We start from the raw sequence: 20,112 nt of genomic DNA, 5'->3' as shown, positions 1-20,112 counted from the left end.
ATTAGTTGTAAACACTTCTTCAGCTTTATTTAACCTAAGGAAGAGAGAATGGAGTGAAACCAGAAGAATTAAAACCTACTTTTATGTAAAACACTAGAGGGCTCAGGGAAAATTGTTTGGATTGTTTCTTTGAGGAGGGCTGCACTTTCTAACTGGGACTCAAAAAAAAAAGTATATTGAAACACTCACTGCATGTCCAGGTTGTCAGAAAGAAAAAGGATTCATGTATTAACATAGATTGCGACTGGAGGACTCAATCAATTAAACAGATTAGGTTGAAGATGGGAAAAGCTGATATTTACCGCTGAAATTCCTTTAGCTAGCATGCCTTTGTAATTCTCCTTAGATCAGCATTATAAAAGAATTCACAGCAAAACTTTAGTTTGCTGTACCAGCTTTCTACATTAACAAAATTGCAGCATAATACTGAAAGATTTGCAACTATTTACACCCTCCCGTTGGGTAAAATTTCCATTCTCAACACCTGAAAGCCATTTGCTAACATGAAGGCACTGTTAGAAATTCTGATCGCTAAGGAAGAAAAGCCAATAAGCATGCAGCCTTCTGATGCTAGGACACATCCACCACTTCAGCTTGACACCTGACTCATTAAACCAATTAAAGCACAGATTCCAATGTGCAAGTAATCTTAAACCTACTACAATGCCTAGCTAAAGAGTGGTAATTATACAACACTGTGAACATCACCCACATGACAATTTTGTTTGGGTAGGAGCTTGAAAAGTGAATCTGGAGCTTACTGCACAGTGAGGCCAGATTATCCAACAACATGGCCTTTTTCTTGGTCTTAAGGATCCCAAACCCTGAAGTTCTACTTTAGATCACAGCAATACAATGGTCACAGTAAAAACTACCCTTTACATGAATCAGGTGCTCTCTGCAATTTATGCAAGTCACACACAGAATACTTGGTTAAGTTTAGGCGTCAGTTTAATCAGTACTCCCTGTCTCAAAAATAGTTTCACGAGTTATTGCACAGTTTCCATGGAGACTGAAACCAGAGAGTTCTTACTATTTTTGTCTGTGAAAATCCCATAAAATTTAAGCTGCCAAGTTTCCTAGGATAGCCTGAAGAACTAAAAACGGTAGCAGTATCCATGTCACTGTCTATCACATGCCACTTAATTATTTTAGAAACATATTTAACTTTCCATGTGAGGAAAATATTTTCTAGTTTCACATGTTTCATAAATGGAAGCAAATTGTTTAAGGAGTTCCAACTATATTTCCACAGCAAATGTATTATTTGAAAACATCTTTATTTTCTATTCCATCTTATCATATTGGCTGAAGACACACTGGCTACATGTATCTAATGCACTTTCACGTCACAAGGAGGCTTTTAACAGTTTCCTGTGACATCCTCCCAGGCAAACTGATGTAGTCCAGACTAGGAAAGTGGACAGTAAGGTCATCTGAAAACTGGCTCAGCTGCTGGGCTCACATAGTTGTGGATCTGCAGCACAAAGTTCACCTGGAGGTCAGTCACCTGCAATCAACTCCAGGACTTGACACTAGGGCAAATAATGTTTAACATCTTCATTAATGACCTGAGCAACAGGTCAGAGTGCTCCTTCAGCAAATCTGCACACAATACAGAACTGGGACGAGTGGCTGATACAGCAGATGGGTGCGCTGCCATTCAGAGGCACCCTGGCAGGCTAGAGAAATGGACTGACAAGAAATTAATGAAGTTCAGCAAAGGAAAATGTCAAATCTGGCTCTTGGGGAAGAATAAACCCATGCACCAGGACAGGCTTAGGGATGACCATCTGGAAAACAGCTTGGCAGAAGGACATAGGTTGTTCCTGGTGGACAACAAGCTGGACATGGGCAAGCAATGTTCCCTTGAGCCAACCGAGGGCTGTAGTGGGAAAAGTAGAACCAGCACATTGAGGAAGATAATCTTTCCTCTCTGCTGAGCTGTGGGGAGATCACATCTGGGGTTCTGGATACAGTTCTGGGCTCCCCAGTACAAGACAGAAATGGGTGTAGTGGAGCAAGTCCACTGATACAAGATGATGAAGGTACTGTAATGTCTGACATAAAATGAGAGGATGAGAAAGTGCAGATTGTTTAGCCTTGCTTGAATAAAGAAAGCTCAGCAGGGATCTCACCAATGTTCATAAATATCTGACAGAATGAAGATATATCCAGACTCTTCTCAGTGGTGCCCAGTGAAAGGATGAAAAGCAATGAACAAAAGCTGAAATACAATAAAGTCCCCTTGAATGTCACAAAACAACTGTTTTACTGCAAGGGTTGTCATACACTGGAACAGGTTGCCTAAGAAGACCCCAGAGTGTCCATCCTTGGAGATACCAAAAAAAACCAACTAGACATGGCCCTGAGGAACCTGCTCTGGTTGACTCTCCTTTGGACAAGAGGGTTGGACTCCAGACTCAAGTATTCTGTGATTTCATAAAGACAAAGTGCAGTGAGAAGGAAGGGTATGCATGTGTACTTGCCCGTAGGAAATGGTGGCCCAGTGGATCTCAGTTTCTAAGAACTCCAGGAAGAGGCTCTCGGTAAGCAAACCCAACTGATGCAACTATAATTTACAGGGGATCTAGGTGGCTGGAATAGCAGCTGGATAGTTAGCACTGAAGTCAGACCTCCCTGTCCAGGTCAACTCCCTCAGATGCAACAGCTCTATAATAGACTGCAGGATGCTATGGACTTTGCTAAGAATGGCACTGCTGAGCAGTTCCAGCAACACCCACTCAGCCAAGACTGCACCAGGATGGGTCAGGAATCCTGTTGACGTCCTGTGGAAACCAGATGGAACCCATCCAGCATGCTCAAAAAAAACATGGCAGCTGGATTCTTTTAGACCTTCCTCTTTGGATGAAGCAGGGAAAGGCTCTTCATATTGAACTCAGGAGCACATGAAAAAAAAAAGGAAAGGGCTTGAATTTCACTGAGCAGGGCACATTGCTTATAAAACAGTTAATAAGAAAACACTGTAAAGCTTCTAAAGGTTTTTTTAAAAAGCTCAGTCTTGCATACATTTAAGAAAATACATGAAGCGGCTGAACCTCTGCCTTCTGCAGTTTCAGCACTATTTTAAACAAAAGAAGGCAGAGGGATAAAGGAATTGTGAAAAACAGTAGATTAATAGAATGTAAGCAAAATCCATGGTCATGGGTCATATATTTACTAGAAGACAAGAAGCAGGGCTTTTTACATCTACATGATAACTCTTTTTAAGAATGGAGAAAACTTGAAGAGCTTGGATATTGGGAGGAGGTACTGATGGAGTAAAGCAGTAAAAAAAGCTAAACTGAGGAGCATTAAAAACAGAGTTAAAACTGAGTTTGGTGTCAAGACACCAGGTAGTAAGGAAAATTCAAGGAAGGGGTTTCTGCAGCTATGCAAATTCAGACATTAAGAGTTAGTGTATTCCACATCCTATCCTCCTGAAGAAAAAAAAATAGCAGAATGAACAGAGAAAAGTCTGGTTTTCAGAGGCATTATACCTAAAGACCAGTACTTAAACAGTATCAGTCTATGTAAGACCAAAGATGACTTCAGTGTAGCTGGCCTCAGACTAAGAGGTAATGTTCTACAGTGAGTCTCAATCTACACTAAGGAGTACACTACTAGAGCAATACAATGGTCCAGCACTGGGCTGCGGAATTCCCCTGACATCAAGTAGAGAGAGCTAGATATCTTTAGAGAGCAATAGGGCAGACAGGCAAATCAGTGCATAAGGTGATTAACTCTACCTGTTAAGGTGCCTGTTAATACGGAGCAATGGACACAACAACTCTGCAAGAATTTAGCCTGTTAGAATAAGTTCAAAAACTAGTTCAAAAGTCTCCACCAGTCTATGCAGATTGGTCAGCTGGGGATCCTATCTCCTTACAAGTTGGATGAACACACATGTGCCAACACAAGTTCACAGTGTACAGATAGCCTAAAACAAACAAAAAAAAAGGAGAAGAGAGAAGCCAGAAAACAAAAAGCACCAAGAGGACGAGACCAGATGATGCTTTGTAGATAAACGGAAGTCAGAGGTTTAGAGAGGATGACAATGCATAAGGTAAAGAGTTGTCTAAAATCCCGCCTGCCAAGCCTGCTGTGCAACATCTTGTTTCCGATTTAAAAAAAAAAAAAGTAGTATATTTAAATTCCACAGATAACAGAGAAAAGACTCTGACATGTCAAGAACTGAGTCACTGTCAAACATTATTTCTGTGAAAATATACCAAGTTTTTGCATTTTTGCATTGATATTATACAATATCTCTCAGCTTGAATGCCCTGGATGATGATTTAAATGCAATATTGGAGAGTCCAATTGGTTTTTACATGCACGCTCTAAGTTACATATGCATTTTCCAATTGTGTCTTCTTAAAATTCCAAATGCCCTAATTAATTTCAGATTAATTCATCTGTTACACAAGATACTCAATGCTACAAATGACTGCAATAACCAGTAACATGCAATAAAATAAATCTGGTTTATTTACAAAACATTGTATGTCACTATGCCAAACAAAGACAGACATTCAAAGAACAGCACATTAGTTGAGTCTGAATTCTATTACTTCTAAAAGTCCTTCTCACATCTCCTACTTAGGAGGTTCCAAGTAGATTGTTTTTAGGCAGCACAGGGTATTACAACAAAACACAATAAAATTTAAAGTAATTTAGATCAGCAAACTGAGAACTCATTAAGAAACAAATTAGTAAAACACACACATATATTCTCAGTGCAAAACTTCTGCAGAGAAAATGAAACTGAGAGTGAGGTGATACAAACTCATACCAAAAAATGAACATGCATTTTCTTAATAGAAAACTAACTTCCAAGGAAAAAAAAAAGGGAACAAAACTATTTGTTTGAAAAGGTATACACTATATGGATAAGATTTATAGTACATAGAGAAGCATTATTTTAGTTCAAAACATGATTACCTGCTGTCTTCAGAGCTCAAGTAGCACAACAAATGAATGGCCCAAAGCAACGGTCCTGCATATGTTGCAAATGCTGTAAGGAAGACAGCTGGTATTTCCAGATAGCTTTCTAGTCCCACAAAACCTGCTGTAACATCCACAGTAGCAAGGCCATTTGAATTTCCCTGAAAACAGGAATAAAAAAGCAAAGATTCAAATATATCCAAAGAAACATTCAGAATACATTAGAAGAATATTAATTACTGCACCTGCTAAAGACTTACTGTTTAAGCCACTTTACAGTACAGCCATATTCATTACATTGGAATTTCAATAAAGCAGCTTACCATACAAGAGTTTCTATTTAGGACTTACAGACTACTGAAGGCATGAACAGGATCTTTCGCTTGTCTTATTTTGTCTGCAAATTAACATGCCTGTTACTTAATAAATCACAGAAGAGTTTAAAGCAAGCAGCTACACTTGGTCACAGTAATGAAAAAAATGCATTTTTCATCACACATGGTTCCAACCCAAGATTTTAGGCCTGTTGCCTAAAATTACATTAGCAAACAAATATTTCTTGCCCTTAGAGACAACATGGCTTTATTTTAGAGCTGTAGTGGAACACTACACAGCCCACTTGCATGCCCCAAGACACAAGCTGCTGCATGTAGCTGGATTAAGACAGAAAAATTCAGAGAGGTTTCTGCTCCCCAAGTCTCTATACCACAATAGATTGCACTGAAACAGACCAAAAGTTAGGCTAGATAGCCTGAATCATCAATAAAAGTAATTTAAAACCTCGAAAGAGAAAAACATACAGAACATACAGCAATGAAAGTGTGAACAGTTGTCCAAGACTTGTATGTTTCACCTAGTTTTCTTTTCAGTGACTAAGACAACTAAATAACAAGGGATAATATAAAACTGAAATAAGTATTTTCCACTGAAGATGCCCAAGTATTTAACTGTACTCAAATACCTAAAGGCAGAACATTTCTTAGCTTAGCAGGTCACAGATAGTTTCCTCACACTAGCGCAAAAGCTCTGAGATATTCTTACCGTACCTGGAGAATTTGATAGGTTTCTAAAGCACTGGTATTCTAACTGCCATCAAACTCTCCTTTCCCCCATATAGACTCCCAGAGCAACTCAAATGTAAGGGCTGTCACCACCGATAGGCTCAGACCCATGTCCCAGCACACCATATGCGGAATGGCAGGTTCCCCTTTCCGTTCATCTCCTTTCACCTTAGTGACTGCAGTCTTCTTGAACCGTAATTTACCCCAGTGAGGAAGTGCTATCATCAAATATACACATCTGGGTTGCCCACAAGACCGAAAGCACATAGGGAAGCATGAAAAATAGGTAGCTTTTTCAGGTACATACCTATAAACCAGGAATAGCAAATTTCCTGTTCTTGAAAAAGCTCTAAAACCTAATGAGAAAAAAGCTATCCATGTTGACAGAATCATTCAGACCATTAGTAGTCACTGTCCCTGCAAATCCTACCATGACTATATCCCCAGAACATAAGGGGAGCCTAAAGCTGTAATAGGGCAGTAAGGTATGGATTTTACCAAAACATCATACAGCAGAAAAATGTTATGACTGTCAGTCTTCCTAATTTTGACCTTCACCATGCACCACTGTAGTAAATTATTATTACTCTGCACCAGTGTAATAAATTAGTGTTACACAATTAGCATAATGTCAGCAATGACAGGAGCAGAGCAAAGAATAACTAATGATGTACAGCTAAAGAAAAAGCCTATCTGCGCTCTGTAACCTGTAAGACACGACTGGAAAAGCAAGCTGTAAAACAAGGCTCCTCCTCAGGTTTAAGGGATTATAGACTGAGGACATGGCAAGGGCAGAAAGCTCAGTTGCAGCACTTCTGAGAGCAGGAGACGGCGTGCTGTTCCTCAAAAGCAGGACTTTTGACAGAGACAGGTAGGGAGAGAACCTCCTCTCTTTTTCCCTGCCACATCTACTTATTATCTCCATCTCTGTATGATGTGTGCAGAATAGCAGAGCAGGCAAGCCTGCTCATCTCATGAAGAGCTGAAAGGTCTCTTTCACACTGTCTGTTCCACCCGCAAACAGTTGGTTCTTGGCACATTGGGGCAACCATCCAGTCCACTGCATGTGAGAAGGAGCAAGACTAAATGCAGTACCTGGGAGTGCATGTTATTGGTCCTGCAAAAAGATGTACTCTCCTGTCCTGGTTTTGTTAAAAAACAAGTTTCTCTTTTAGTGAATTTTGCCTGTCAGCTAAAGCCTTCATATTAGCTGCATTTTCCTGGAAAACCAGATACATGTTTTGGTAAACATAGCAATGGAATGCAAACTTATTGATAAGCACGATGGACACCTCACGAGAGGGGCAATGAGAAACAGGTGACCAAGAAACTGACCAACTGTGTATAACATTCCATTCACTTGAATACCCCACAAGAGGGGCAATGAGAAACAGGTGACCAAGAAACTGACCAACTGTGTATAACATTCCATTCACATGAATACTTCATATAAAAGTGGGAGATCACGAGGATCTCGTCCCTCTTTTCCCTTTTGCTTATGGCCGACATTAGGAGAGGACCTTGCTAGTCGTCCCCACGAACTGAGGCCTAGAGACTGAATCCAGCTTCAGTTGGCTGCAGAGCCCAATCCAGGACTTCGGATGCCGGCTCTGCAGTTGCTGAGACTTTCAAAATTGGTTTTGTATATTTTGTATTATTTTCTCTATTCTTAGTAGTAGCATTAATAAAACATTTTTAATTCTTCCAACTCTCTTCTCTCTGTCTTGCTTTCCCTCCCAATCACCTGTCCTTAGTGGGAAGCGGGGAGAGGGAGAGGCAAAAAGGGAAGTGGCGGGGAGAGGAGGTTAACAATACATCTGCCAGGGTTTTATTGTCACCCCAGAATCTAAACCCTCGACAGATAATTGGCGCCCAACATGGGGCAAGAGAAAGCGGTAAATGTGAAGATTTTTGGCTTTTCTACTGCTCTGATGTACCTTTCAATTTTCTTGGCATGGTGCCAACTCATAGAGTTGTGACACTTCTGCGTCTGTTTGCTTTGGATATTATTTAGTGGTATTAAGGCAAAGTGAATTACATTGATTTAAAGATGTTACGGCATAAGTTGTATCAGTTATTTTCTACATTGTGTTCGGTGATTCCATATCTGTGCTGGGCCTTCTTTCTGAATCGAAGTATTCATTATATAACAACTGAAAGTGGACAATGGTTATGATGATACTGTGTGGTTTGACACTGGTTTATTTCATTATACTGGAGCCACTAATGAATTTCTACTCGCTTCTGCTTTACCTTGAAAAGCCTCCGGGAGAGATAATAGAGCAATGTGGCTCTGTGTTTGCTAATTGGTCAAGCGAATCTTTAGAAAGGCTGACTAACAATACTTTCATTTTTTTGCTAGGACAGTTTGCAAATGTTTTAGAGAGCTTTGAATATCCTTGGAGCTTTGATAGAACTGTGATGGTGTTATCTGTTTTGCTGAATGTGCGTCAGTTTGTGTTACTGTTAAGAGAAATGAGGTTCAATAGGAGGTTTGAGTCTCTTTTTAGTCCTGAGATTTGCAGTGCGTCTTCGGAAGCTTTAGCAAAAAGCACTCCTAGCCGCTGGAGAAAAAGCAAAACAGCAAAAGCTGCCGCTCCAGCCACTGCCCCCCCAACAGCGGCTTCACAGGCTGAAGCTACAGCTCCTCCGCAGAGCTCCTCTGCCAAGGTCGCTGCAGAGAACATTACCTCTCCAGCCTCAAAGGCTAACAAGGCAGCCCCCTCATCTTCACACACTGGTCACTGTTGCTGCTGTAACCACAGCAATCACTGTGACAGTCATTCAGACTCTGGAAATGAATCAAATGATGGTGAACCCATATCAGCATCAGTTGCCGGTTGTAAGGAAGTCACTAGAAAGACTACCTGTGCAGCAGGTGATGGTACAGGGCCAACATCAACCCAAGGAGCATCATCAGCACAGGGAGGAGATGAAGTGACCACCACTCGGTCCTTTTCTCCAGGTGAGCTGAGAGATCTGCGAAAAGACTTTAGTCGTCATGAAGGCGAGAATATTTTAACCTGGCTGCTGCGATGCTGGGACAATGGGGCAGAAACAATTGAATTAGAAGGTGGTGAAGCCAGGCAGCTGGGATCTCTGTCAAAAGATTCCACCATTGATAGGGCAATTTCAAGAGAGTCTAATGCCGCTACTCTCTGGACCTGACTCCTGGCAGCTATGAAGCTAAGATTTCCCTACAAGGAAGATTGTATATCCAAGTTAGGGAAATGGAATACTATGAAGAGAGGTATCCAGTTCCTGAGAGAATCAGCTGTGCGAGAGATCATCTATTTTGAACCAAACAGCTAAGAGGGGACGGACCCAGATAGAATCAATTGTACACGACCTCTGTGGCGCAGATTTGTACAATGTACACCACCTGCATATGCTAAGTCATTGGCAGGAATGGTCTGGTCATCTGGAGGTGTACAAAATATTACTGAAGTGATTGAGGACTTTGAGGACAGCCTTGCTGGTTCTCTATGGGATTGTGTCTCTGCTGTGGAGAAACTGTGTGAAAAATCTGGTGATCGGTTTGAAAAGCTGTTGCAAGAAATCAAAGAGCTCAGAGAAGACTCGTACCATTCATGACCTGTACGAACCTATGTTTCAGCTGTTAGGAGAAGGCGTTTCCAATCTCGAGAGAGAGGACAGAGGCAGCCCACAAAAAGAGGTTCACTGTGGTTCTTCCTACATGAGCAGGGAGAAAACATGAAAAAGTGGCATGGGAGACCTACCTCAGAACTTCAAGAACGAGTACGTGAGATAAAAGGAAAAACTCCTAGGAAGGTGGCTGCTCCAGTTTACAAAAGGAGCAGAAGAGATTCTGATGCTCTTGAAGGAACCTCTAATTCACACCCAGAGACTGTGCAAAACAGAAATTAGAGGTGCCCAGGTGGAGGAAAGGGATAAAGGTTTATTGGACTGTACAAATACGATGGCCTGGTACAACACAACCCCAGGAGTACAAAGCTTTAATGGACACTGGTGCTCAGTGCAAAATAATTCCTTCTAAGTATAAAGGAACGCAATCCATCAATATTGTTGGAGTGACTGGGGGACCCCAGGAACTGACTGTTGTAGAGGCTGAAATGAGCCTAACTGGAAAAAACTGGCAAAAGCATCCCATTGTGACTGGTCCAGATGCTCCGTGCATCCTTGGCATAGACTACCTCAGGAGAGGGTATTTTAAGGACCCAAAAGGGCATAGGTGGGCATTTGGTATAGCAGCTGTGGACACTGAGAAAATTGAACAGCTGTCTGATTTGTCTGGTCTTTCAGATGACCCTTCTGTTGTAGGACTGCTGATGGTTGACGATCAGCAGGTGCCAATTGCTACCACAACGGTGCATCGCCAGCAATATCGCACCAATCGAGACTCTTTGATTTCTATCCAGAAGTTGATCCATCAGTTGGAAAGCCAGGGTGTGATCAGTAAGACTCGCTCGCCTTTTAACAGCCCAATTTGGCCAGTGCGTAAGTCTAGTGACAAGTGGAGACTAACTGTAGACTATCGTGGCCTGAATGAAGTTACGCCACCACTGAGTGCTGCTGTGCCTGACATGCTAGAACTGCAATTTGAACTGGAGTCAAAGGCAGCCAAGTGGTATGCTACAATTGACATTGCTAATGCATTTTTCTCTATTCCTGTAGCAGCAGAGTGCAGGCCACAGTTTGCTTTCACCTGGAGGGGCACCCAGTACACATGGAATCACTTGCCCCAGGGGTGGAAACACAGTCCTACCATCTGCCATGGGCTGATCCAGACCACGCTGGAGCAAGGTAAAGCTCCAGAACACTTGCAATATATTGATGACATCATCATATGGGGTGACACAGCAAAAGAAGTCTTCAAGAAAGGTGAGAGAATAATTCAGATTCTTTTGGATGCTGGTTTTGCCATAAAACGAAGCAAGGTCAAGGGACCTGCACGAGAGATCCAGTTTTTAGGAATAAAATGGCAAGATGGCTGTTGTCAGATCCCAATGGATGTAATCAACAAAACTGCAGCAATGTCTCCACCTACTAATAAAAAGGAGACACAGACTTTCTTAGGTGTTGTAGGTTTTTGGAGAGTGCATATTCGTGACTACAGGCAGATTGTGAGCCCTCTCTATCGAGTGACTCGTAAAAAGAACCAATTTGAGTGGGGCCCTGAACAACGACAAGCCTTTGAACAAATTAAGCATGAGATAACTCATGCGGTGGCCCTTGGACCAGTTCGGGCTGGACTAGATGTTAAAAATGTGCTCTACACCGCAGCCGGAGATAATGGACTTATCTGGAGCCTCTGGCAGAAAGCACCAGGAGAAACCTGAGGTTGACCCTTAGGTTTTTGGAGTCGAGGATAAAAAGGATCTGAGGCCAACTATACTCCAACTGAAAAAGAGATACTAGCAGCATATGAAGGAGTTTGAGCTGCTTCAGAAGTGATCAGTACTGAAGTACAGCTCCTCCTACCACCTCGACTGCTGGTGCTGAGCTGGATGTTCAAAGGGACGGTTCCCTCTCCACATCATGCAGCCGAGGTTACATGGAGTAAATGGATTGCATTGATCACGCAACAAGCTCGAATTGGAAATCCCAATCGCCCAGGGATCTTAGAAGTGATTACAGACTGGCCAGAAAGCAAAGACTTTGGGATGTCTCCAGATGAGGAGGAAGTAACATGTGCTGAAGAAGCACCACTGTATAATACACTTTCAGAGACTGATAAGCAGTATGCACTGTTCACAGATGTATTCTGCTGTCTTGTAGGAAAACACCAAAGGCAGAAAGCTGCTGTGTGGAGTCCCACACGACAAGTTACAGAAGCCACTGAAGGACAAGGTGAATCTAGTCAGTTTGCAGAAGTGAAAGCCATCCAGCTGGCTTTGGATATTGCTGAATGAGAGAAGTGGCCAATACTCTATCTCTATACTGACTCATGGATGGTAGCAAATGCCTTGTGGGGGTGGCTACAGCAATGGAAGAAAAGCAACTGGCAGCGCAGAGGTAAACCCATTTGGGCTGCCACACTGTGGCAAGACATTGCTGCTCAGCTAGAGAGCCTGCCTGTGAAAGTTCGTCATGTAGATGCTCATGTCCCTAAAAGTCAAGCCACTGAGGAACATCTAAACAACCAACAAGCAGATCAAGCTGCTAAGATTCAAGTAGCTGAGGTGGACTTCGACTGGCAACATAAAGGTGAACTTTTCCTAGCCCGGTGGGCCCATGATGCTTCAGGGCATCAAGGTAGAGATGCAACATATAAATGGGCTCGCGATTGAGGGGTGGATTTAACTATGGACGCTATTTCACAGGTTATTCATGAATGTGAAACTTGCACCGAAATCAAACAAGTGAAACGGTTAAAGTCTGTATGGTATGGGGGGCGATGGTTAAAGTATAAGTATGGAGAAGCATGGCAGATTGATTATATTACACTTCCACAAACACGTCGAGGTAAGCATTATGTACTTACAATGGTGGAAGCAACCACTGGATGGTTGGAAACATATGCTGTACCTCATGCTACAGCCCGAAATACTATCTTGGGCCTTGAGAAGCAAGTCCTCTGGCAACATGGTACACCAGAAAGAACTGAATCAGACAACGGTACTAATTTCAAAAACAGTATTATAGACAATTGGGCCAAAGAACACGATATTGGATGGGTATATCATATTCCATATCATGCACCAGCCTCTGGGAATATTGAAAGGTACAATGGTTTGTTAAAAACTACACTGAAGGCACTCGGTGGTGGAACCTTTAAAAACTGGGATTCACGTTTAGCAAAAGCCACTTGGTTGGTCAACGCTAGGGGATCAACCAATCGAGCCGTGCCTGCTCAATCAGAAATTCTTCACACTGTGGAAGGAGACAAAGTCCCTGTAGTACACATGAAAAATATGTCAGGAAAGGCAGTCTGGGTTACTTCTGCCTCAGGCAAAGGCAAGCCCATTTGTGGGATTGTTTTTGCTCAGGGACCTGGCAGCACCTGGTGGGTGATGCTTAAGGATGGAGAAGTTCGGTGTGTACCTCAAGGGGATTTGATTTTAGGTGAAAATATGCAATACTGAACTGCATGATGTGAATTGCCATACTAACAGTGTTTAATAAGTGTCTTTCAGATCAAGACAGTGATAATGAAACCAGAGCTAGCTTCTTTGAGTGGCGCCTGACAACTTCTTTGAAGTTGATGTCTTTAACCCACAAACAGTGGTCATGAGATGCACTTGTACCATTTTTTCCTGCCCTGGGAGACTGTTGTGACAAAATGAACTTAATGAACTTGTCAAAGGATGGTCCACTGATTAAGATTAATTACTCCTGTGTATATATGTACATACGTGTGTATATATATATATATATATATATATATATATATATATATCAGTAGTGATTAATTAGATTGTATTGATAAGGTTTAAATATTCAGTGAATGTCATATTATAAGGGGTGGAATGTCCTGGTTTTGTTAAAAAACATGTTTCTCTTTTAGTGAATTTTGCCTGTCAGCTGAAGCCTTCATATTAGCTGCATTTTCCTGGAGAACCAGATACATGTTTTGGTAAACATAGCAATGGAATGCAAACTTATTGATAAGCACAGACGGACATCTCAGGAGAGGGGCAACAAGAAACAGGTGACCAAGAAACTGACCAACTGTGTATAACATTCCATTCACATGAATACTTCATATAAAAGTGGGAGATCACGAGGATCTCATCCCTTTTGCCTTCTTTTCCTTTCTGCTTATGGCCAACATTAGGAGAGGGTCTTGCTAGTCGTCCCCACGAACTGAGGCCTAGAGACTGAATCCAGCTTCAGTTGGCTGCAGAGCCCAATCCAGGACTTCGGATGCCGGCTCTGCAGTTGCTGAGACTTTCAAAATTGGTTTTGTATATTTTGTATTATTTTCTCTATTCTTAGTAGTAGCATTAGCAAAAACATTTTTAATTTTTCGAACTCTCTTCTCTCTGTCCTTCTTTTCCTCCCAATTGCCTGTCCTTAGTGGGAAGGGGGGAGAGGGAGGGGCAAGAGGGGAAGTGGGGGGGAGAGGAGGTTAACAATACATCTGCCAGGGTTTTATTGTCACCCCAGAATCTAAACCCTTGACATCTCCTCAGGAAAGTAGTGAGGGCAGAGGAGGGAATGAGGAGGAAGGAACAGAGCTTTCCACGTTCTCCCCAAATTCCCTGTGGTTTCTTTCCCACAGGTTTAATTCCACCTATCTTTCACTTCGTTTAAAGTGATGTAACTGTAGAACAAGGAGAGGAAGGATGCACACACTTGGATCCACACACTTAAAACTCCAACCACACTGGATGTTAAGTGTCCAAATACCTCACTCTCTCCAGGAGTCTGCTGAGCCTCATGGATGACTCCACAGGTACTACTGGAAGAACCCTGCTGAGCACTAAGAAGTATTTTTATTTCATCTTGGATATCTTTCTCCAAGACTAATTCATACATTTGAACTCAATTTTTGTAGCTTATGAAATTCTAATACTTCACGCAATACATAGACAACTGACAATTCAGAGTGTCTGATTTATCTTAAAGTATTGCTCACGTCTTTGAAACAGTGCAATAGCTTATTGTGATAAGGGCACAAAGTCATAGGAGACAATGCACTATTGCATAAAACCATTCCATGATAATGCATCATGATCTAGATAAATGAGGCATAAATATAAGAACACTGGTACCCAGCATATTTGCTATAGTAACAGAGGAGAATCCCTCCATAGACAGTAATGAAAAGAATCTAAAAGCCTCTTCAAAGCTGCAATGTTTATCTGAAAACTTTTCAGATACCACATCACTCACTGAATATAAGCTATTACCTGCAGTATCTCAATGACTTTCACTGAACTGAGAAGTATAGAGGTGCAAGACAAACTGATACACTTCTGACTTGTTTAATGACTGATTTAACACAGCAAACTGTTACTGCACTTCCACTGAACCCTTCACATAGTTGTATGCCTTTCTAGTAACTGGAACTCTATAAACAAGCATAGACTTTATTGTAATTATTTGAAGAAAATAATTTAAGGTGAACAAATGAAGTCATTGGAAAAGGTTGGCCAGAAAAGTTCTGCTGTCTCCATCCCTGGAGGTTTCAAGACCCTGAGCAAACGGGTCTGACCGCACAGCTGATGTTGCTCTGAAAATGGGGTTGAACTGTGGGCCTCCTGAGGTCCTCTCCAATAAAAACTATCCTACAATGTTTTGAAATTGTAACAAGAAAGCTATAAGCCACTTGAAAATGTCACTCAGTCCATCTCTCTACCTAAAGGCAAAATGAATTTGATATAAATGATTCCTAAAATGTACAAATCTATTCTGTTCTCCTCCAGTGATAAAAACACCAGAAAGTATAAACAAGTCTTAAAGGTTTTGAGACTGTATTTTCTTTCTCCTCTTCTACAGATACAGTGCTCTAAGGATGCGAACAAAAAACCACAAGACTAATAAATAAATACATGGAATTTTTGTTCCTTTATAAGTTTTCATCCAAGGTAACTAAAATATTTTAAGAAATATTTACAGCAACATAATTTTTTTTAGGAGCTGCTATAGTTGATAGAAACAATCAAGGTATTTATTTCTATTGTCACCGCATTTGAAGGGCAAGTAGCAGTGACAAAGATACAGTATACTTCTGGGAAGTGAATGGTGAGTTTTAGATGTGGACAACTCAAGAGATTAGGAAAAAACAGTGTATCATTCAAGCTTGTTGAAAAATACATCAAGAGGTTCTTAAGCTTGCACTACTATCCTGACAAATAAGTAGACTAAATGTATTAATTTCCTGTCTGTTTGACAACACTAGCATATTTTTAACTTTGCTTCTCTCCATCAATTTATGCGAAGCAATAAACAAAGCAAAAATCCTAACTACTCAAAAAAGACTAAAAAAAATGTAGTGCTTTTACCCAGCTACACATAAACAACACAGGACTTTATCCAGCCAAGCTCTGAAAACCTCCAAGCATGAATCACAGAATGGTTCGGGTTGGAAGTGACATCTGGAAATCATCTAGTCCAACCCACCTGCTAAATCCGGTTCACCTAGAGCAGGTCGCACAGGAATGTGTCCTGGCTGGTCTTGAATGTCTCCAGAGGAGACTCCACAACCTCTCTAGGCAGCCTCTTCCAGTGCTCTGGCACCCTCAGAGTAAAGAAGTTTCTCCTCATATTTAGATGGAACCTCCTGTGCTTCAGTCTGTGCCCGTTCCCCTCATCCTATGGTTGGGCACCACTGAAAAAAGTCTGGTCCCATCATCTTGACATCCACCCTTCAGATATTTCTAAGCATTTATAAGATCCCCTCTCAGCCTTCTCTTCTCCAGACTGAACAGACACAGCTCTCTCAGCCTTTCATCACAAGATAGATGCTCCAGACACCTTATCATCCTTGTAGCCCACCACTGGACTCCCTCACAGTAGTTTCTTGTCCCTCTTAAACTGGGGAGGCCAGAACTGGACACAATACTCCAGATGTGGCCTCACCAGGGCAGAGTAGAGGGGGAGAACAACCTCCCCCGACCTGCTGGTCACACTCTTCCTAATGCACTCCAGGATACCGTTGGCCTTCTTGGCCACAAGGGCACATTCCTGACTCATGGTCAACCTGTTGTCAACCAGAACTCTCAAGTCCTTCTCTGCAGTGCCGCTTTCCAGCAGGTCAACCCCTAAGCTGTTCTGGTACCTGGGGTTACTTCTACCCAGGTGAAGGACCCTACACTTGCCTTTGTTGAATTTAATCAGATTCTTCTCTGCCCAGTTCTCTAGCTTGTCCAGGTGTCGCTGAATGGCAGCACAGCCTTCTGGTGTGTCATCAGCAAACATGCTGAGGGTGCACTCAGTCTCTTCATCCAGGTCATTGATGAACAGGTTGAACAGGACTGGACCTAACACTGGCCCCTGCGGAACCCCACTAACTACAGGCCTCCAACCAGACTCTGCACCATTGATCACAACCCTCGGAGCTCTGCTGTCCAGTCAGTTCATGATCCATCTCACTATGCACTAATCCAACCCATACTTTCTGAGCTTGCCTATGAGGATGTTGTGAGAGATGGTATCAAAAGTCTTGCTGAAGTCAAGGTAGACAACATCCACTGCTCTGCTCTCCCCTTGTCTACCCACCCAATCATACCATCATAGATGGCTATCAGTTTGGTCAAACATTATCTCTGCCTGGTGAATCTATGCTGACTACTCCCGATAACCTCCTTTTCCTCCACATGCTTGGGAATATGTCCAGAATAAGTTGTTCCATCACCTTACCAGGGACACAGGTGAGGCTTTTTGGCCTGTATTTCCTGGGTTGTCCTTCTTGCCCTTTTTCAAGACTGGAGTGACACTGGCTTTCTTCCAGTCCTCAGGCACCTCTCCTGTTCTCTAAGACCTTTCAAAGATGATGGAGAGTGGTTTGGCAATAACATCTCTCAGCACTCATGGGTGCATCCCATGAAGACTGCATGACCTATGTGAGTAACCTTTTCCAGTGCATACAATTCACAAAGATCTTGATAAAGGGCTGGAAAAATGAGTTAATGTGTAGTCTTCCCATGTAAGTTTAATAAATTTGCCTTCCAGGTTCATATTGTCAGAGAGCAGCAAGGACCAGCTGGTTCTACAAGGGAAAGTAAGGTGGGAAATATGGGGGAAAACAGGGCAGGTGAGAGCACTAAGTCAGGAGCACTGGGAATACTCAGTGGCATGTCCAGGTAAGTACTGGATCCAGAGACAGTGATCAGGGCCAGATGCACTCCAGGGATCACACAGCAAGTCTATAGTTACAATCATTACAAGTCAGGTCCAAAATTAGGACAGGAAGCCCAACCACCAGGCCCAGATCAGGATCAAGAAGGAACAAGACCCACACAGATATACCTGCTTATACAGCTGTGACACAGCACAGCCAGTAATGCATCAGATTAAAAGCATCTCCCAAAGGAAAGGAGGGCCAGGCCCTTCATTTTAGCTATCTCCCAAAGCTCCTCTCAGTGAAGAAGATGCCCTTGTACTTTGCTAAACTAAACACCTAGACAGTAGATGTACTCAGGGCCCTGGTGTGGATGAAGTGTAGAATGCAAAACCTTCCCCTCTGCCCCCCATTCTACTTAAGATCAAAATATTCGTTTCCACACACAGGCATTTCATTGTTACCCCCAATTTCATACACTATGCCAGTTGATTAATAAAAAATAGTATCTGTTCCAATGAACCTTGCTTCCTCTATACACTTAGGATTTTCACAGCTATACTTCCACAAAGTCTTTAAGGACTCTACAATATTTTTCAAAAGAACACTGTCTCATTCATTAAATATGCTATCCTGAACAAGGCTATTTTTACTCATGATCATATTCAAAAGGCCATCACTTACATTCCACACTTAGCAAGACAGAGTTACTGGTTTTGTCATTACGTACCCTCTTGTCTACCATGATTTAATACAAGCTCAGCAGCCAGGGCAAGAAGTCTCATTCTCCTCATAATCACACCGAACATGTGCAAAAAGTAGTTTGCTAAATCTCCCTCCTATTTCCAGATGGAAGGGTTTTCTATTTAACTTATATTCTTCTTCTTCTGCCTTATTTAGCTAGCATTGTTTAAATTTCGTATCCAATCTAGTGTAAATCAACAACAAATTCCAGTGTTTTCCAATTTATGTATTTCAACCATAAACCTGCTATGATTTTTTTTATGCCACATTAGCTCTTTATGCCTGTCTGGAATTAAAACCTAGCACTAGTCTGAACCCAGCAAGTTGAATAGTGGTAGCTCTAGTAACCACAAAACTTGGGGAAATAAGTCAGGGAAGACATTAAACCTATGCCAGCTCTGCACATTATGTCTAATAATATAGTTGTGCTTCCTTCACATCTGTCCCCTAGCAATCAAGTGTAGATATCATCTTGCTCCAGAAGCAGAAAATTAATTGTTAGCTGGCACCAAGACAGGCTGAACAGAGGTCAATACTGAAGCTGAGAACTTGGACTTCTCTAGCAGAAACAGCCTAGTTGTACTTCCTTACTGCTTATTCAGTATTTGAGAACAAATTATACATACTCTGTCTGAAATATAACCCTTTCCTAAGTCAGTCAAAATTTAAGATCTCAGTGTTGATGGTCATGGCCAAGACAGGTAGTTGCTAAATATGGGACACCTCCAGCTTACTCAGTAAAAACGGTGTATCTTCACTAGGAGGCACAGAAGCAAGGAAGGAATTTGAAAGCTATCACCAAGTAAAGACTTTCCTGTTTTTGCCCACAAAGTGAAAAGATTAAATAGCTTATTTAAACAAAAAAAAAAAAAAAAAAAAAAAAAGTAAAAAAGGTTACTAAACCAGAAAGCCACATCGTTAAAAACATGGATACTTTCAGAGTATCACCTTCCATCACTAGAGTAAGTAAGAACTGGGAAGTGTACATAACCATGCAAAATCATCTATAGCTTCTCCTGAGGTCAGTCGTCTATGGTACTCTTGAGATATACATAAACACTTAAAGCCTGAGTGCCAGCATCCATCACTAGAGTGTGTGTAAACAGAGGAACCTGCATTACCATGAGAAGACAGTGTTTGTAACAAACCTGAAGGAAAGGTTCTCTCTATGAATTTGTGAGAGAGCAGTCCTGGTGCATGGATGGGGACTGCATCTTTTTCAAATCAGGTATGCAGAATTGGATAGAAATTGGTGGATATTCACCTGTTGTATATCTGGTATGGATCCTGCATCTATTGTTCAGTGACTGCCAGTTAACTAAGTGCCGTTATTAATTATATAGGATGGCCAGTTAATTATGTGTCATTAATAAATCAATAAAACACTTCAATCCTGATTTTAAGCTACACAAACTGAGCAGTTTTTCCCTTGTAACAAGTCATTGATGCTCTACGCTACGAACACAAATGAAAGGGAAGGAGAAGCTTAAAAATATCCAAGAAGAATGTTTAATGAAGGAAGTGGGTTTTGTAGGTTGTCAGACTTTTTATTTTCCCTTGGTAGCACAGATAAGAATGCTATACACGGAGCAAACCTACATACAAAGAGCAGGAAACTAAACATAATTTCTGGAAGAAGCTTCTTCCATC

General features: G+C 41.7%; 1 protein-coding gene across 4 annotated transcripts in view; it reads right to left on the bottom strand.

Moving 5' to 3' along the window:
- PIGG (phosphatidylinositol glycan anchor biosynthesis class G (EMM blood group)) overlaps positions 1 to 20,112 on the bottom strand; it is a 97,653-nt gene that overhangs the window by 26,234 nt on the left and 51,307 nt on the right. For all 4 annotated transcript variants that reach the window (XR_010653155.2, XM_065860586.2, XM_071802453.1 and 1 more), the window contains one exon: positions 4,945 to 5,108. Coding sequence is in view for 3 of the 4 variants with exons in the window: in XM_065860586.2 (XP_065716658.1) it covers positions 4,945 to 5,108 (164 nt within the window). In the remaining variant the exon portion in view is untranslated. The remainder of the gene's footprint in view (positions 1 to 4,944; positions 5,109 to 20,112) is intronic.

The sequence above is a fragment of the Patagioenas fasciata genome, chromosome Z (assembly GCF_037038585.1).
Source record: "Patagioenas fasciata isolate bPatFas1 chromosome Z, bPatFas1.hap1, whole genome shotgun sequence".
In the NCBI taxonomy this organism is placed as follows: Eukaryota; Metazoa; Chordata; class Aves; order Columbiformes; family Columbidae; genus Patagioenas; species Patagioenas fasciata.
This window is presented reverse-complemented; position numbering and strand designations above follow the sequence as displayed.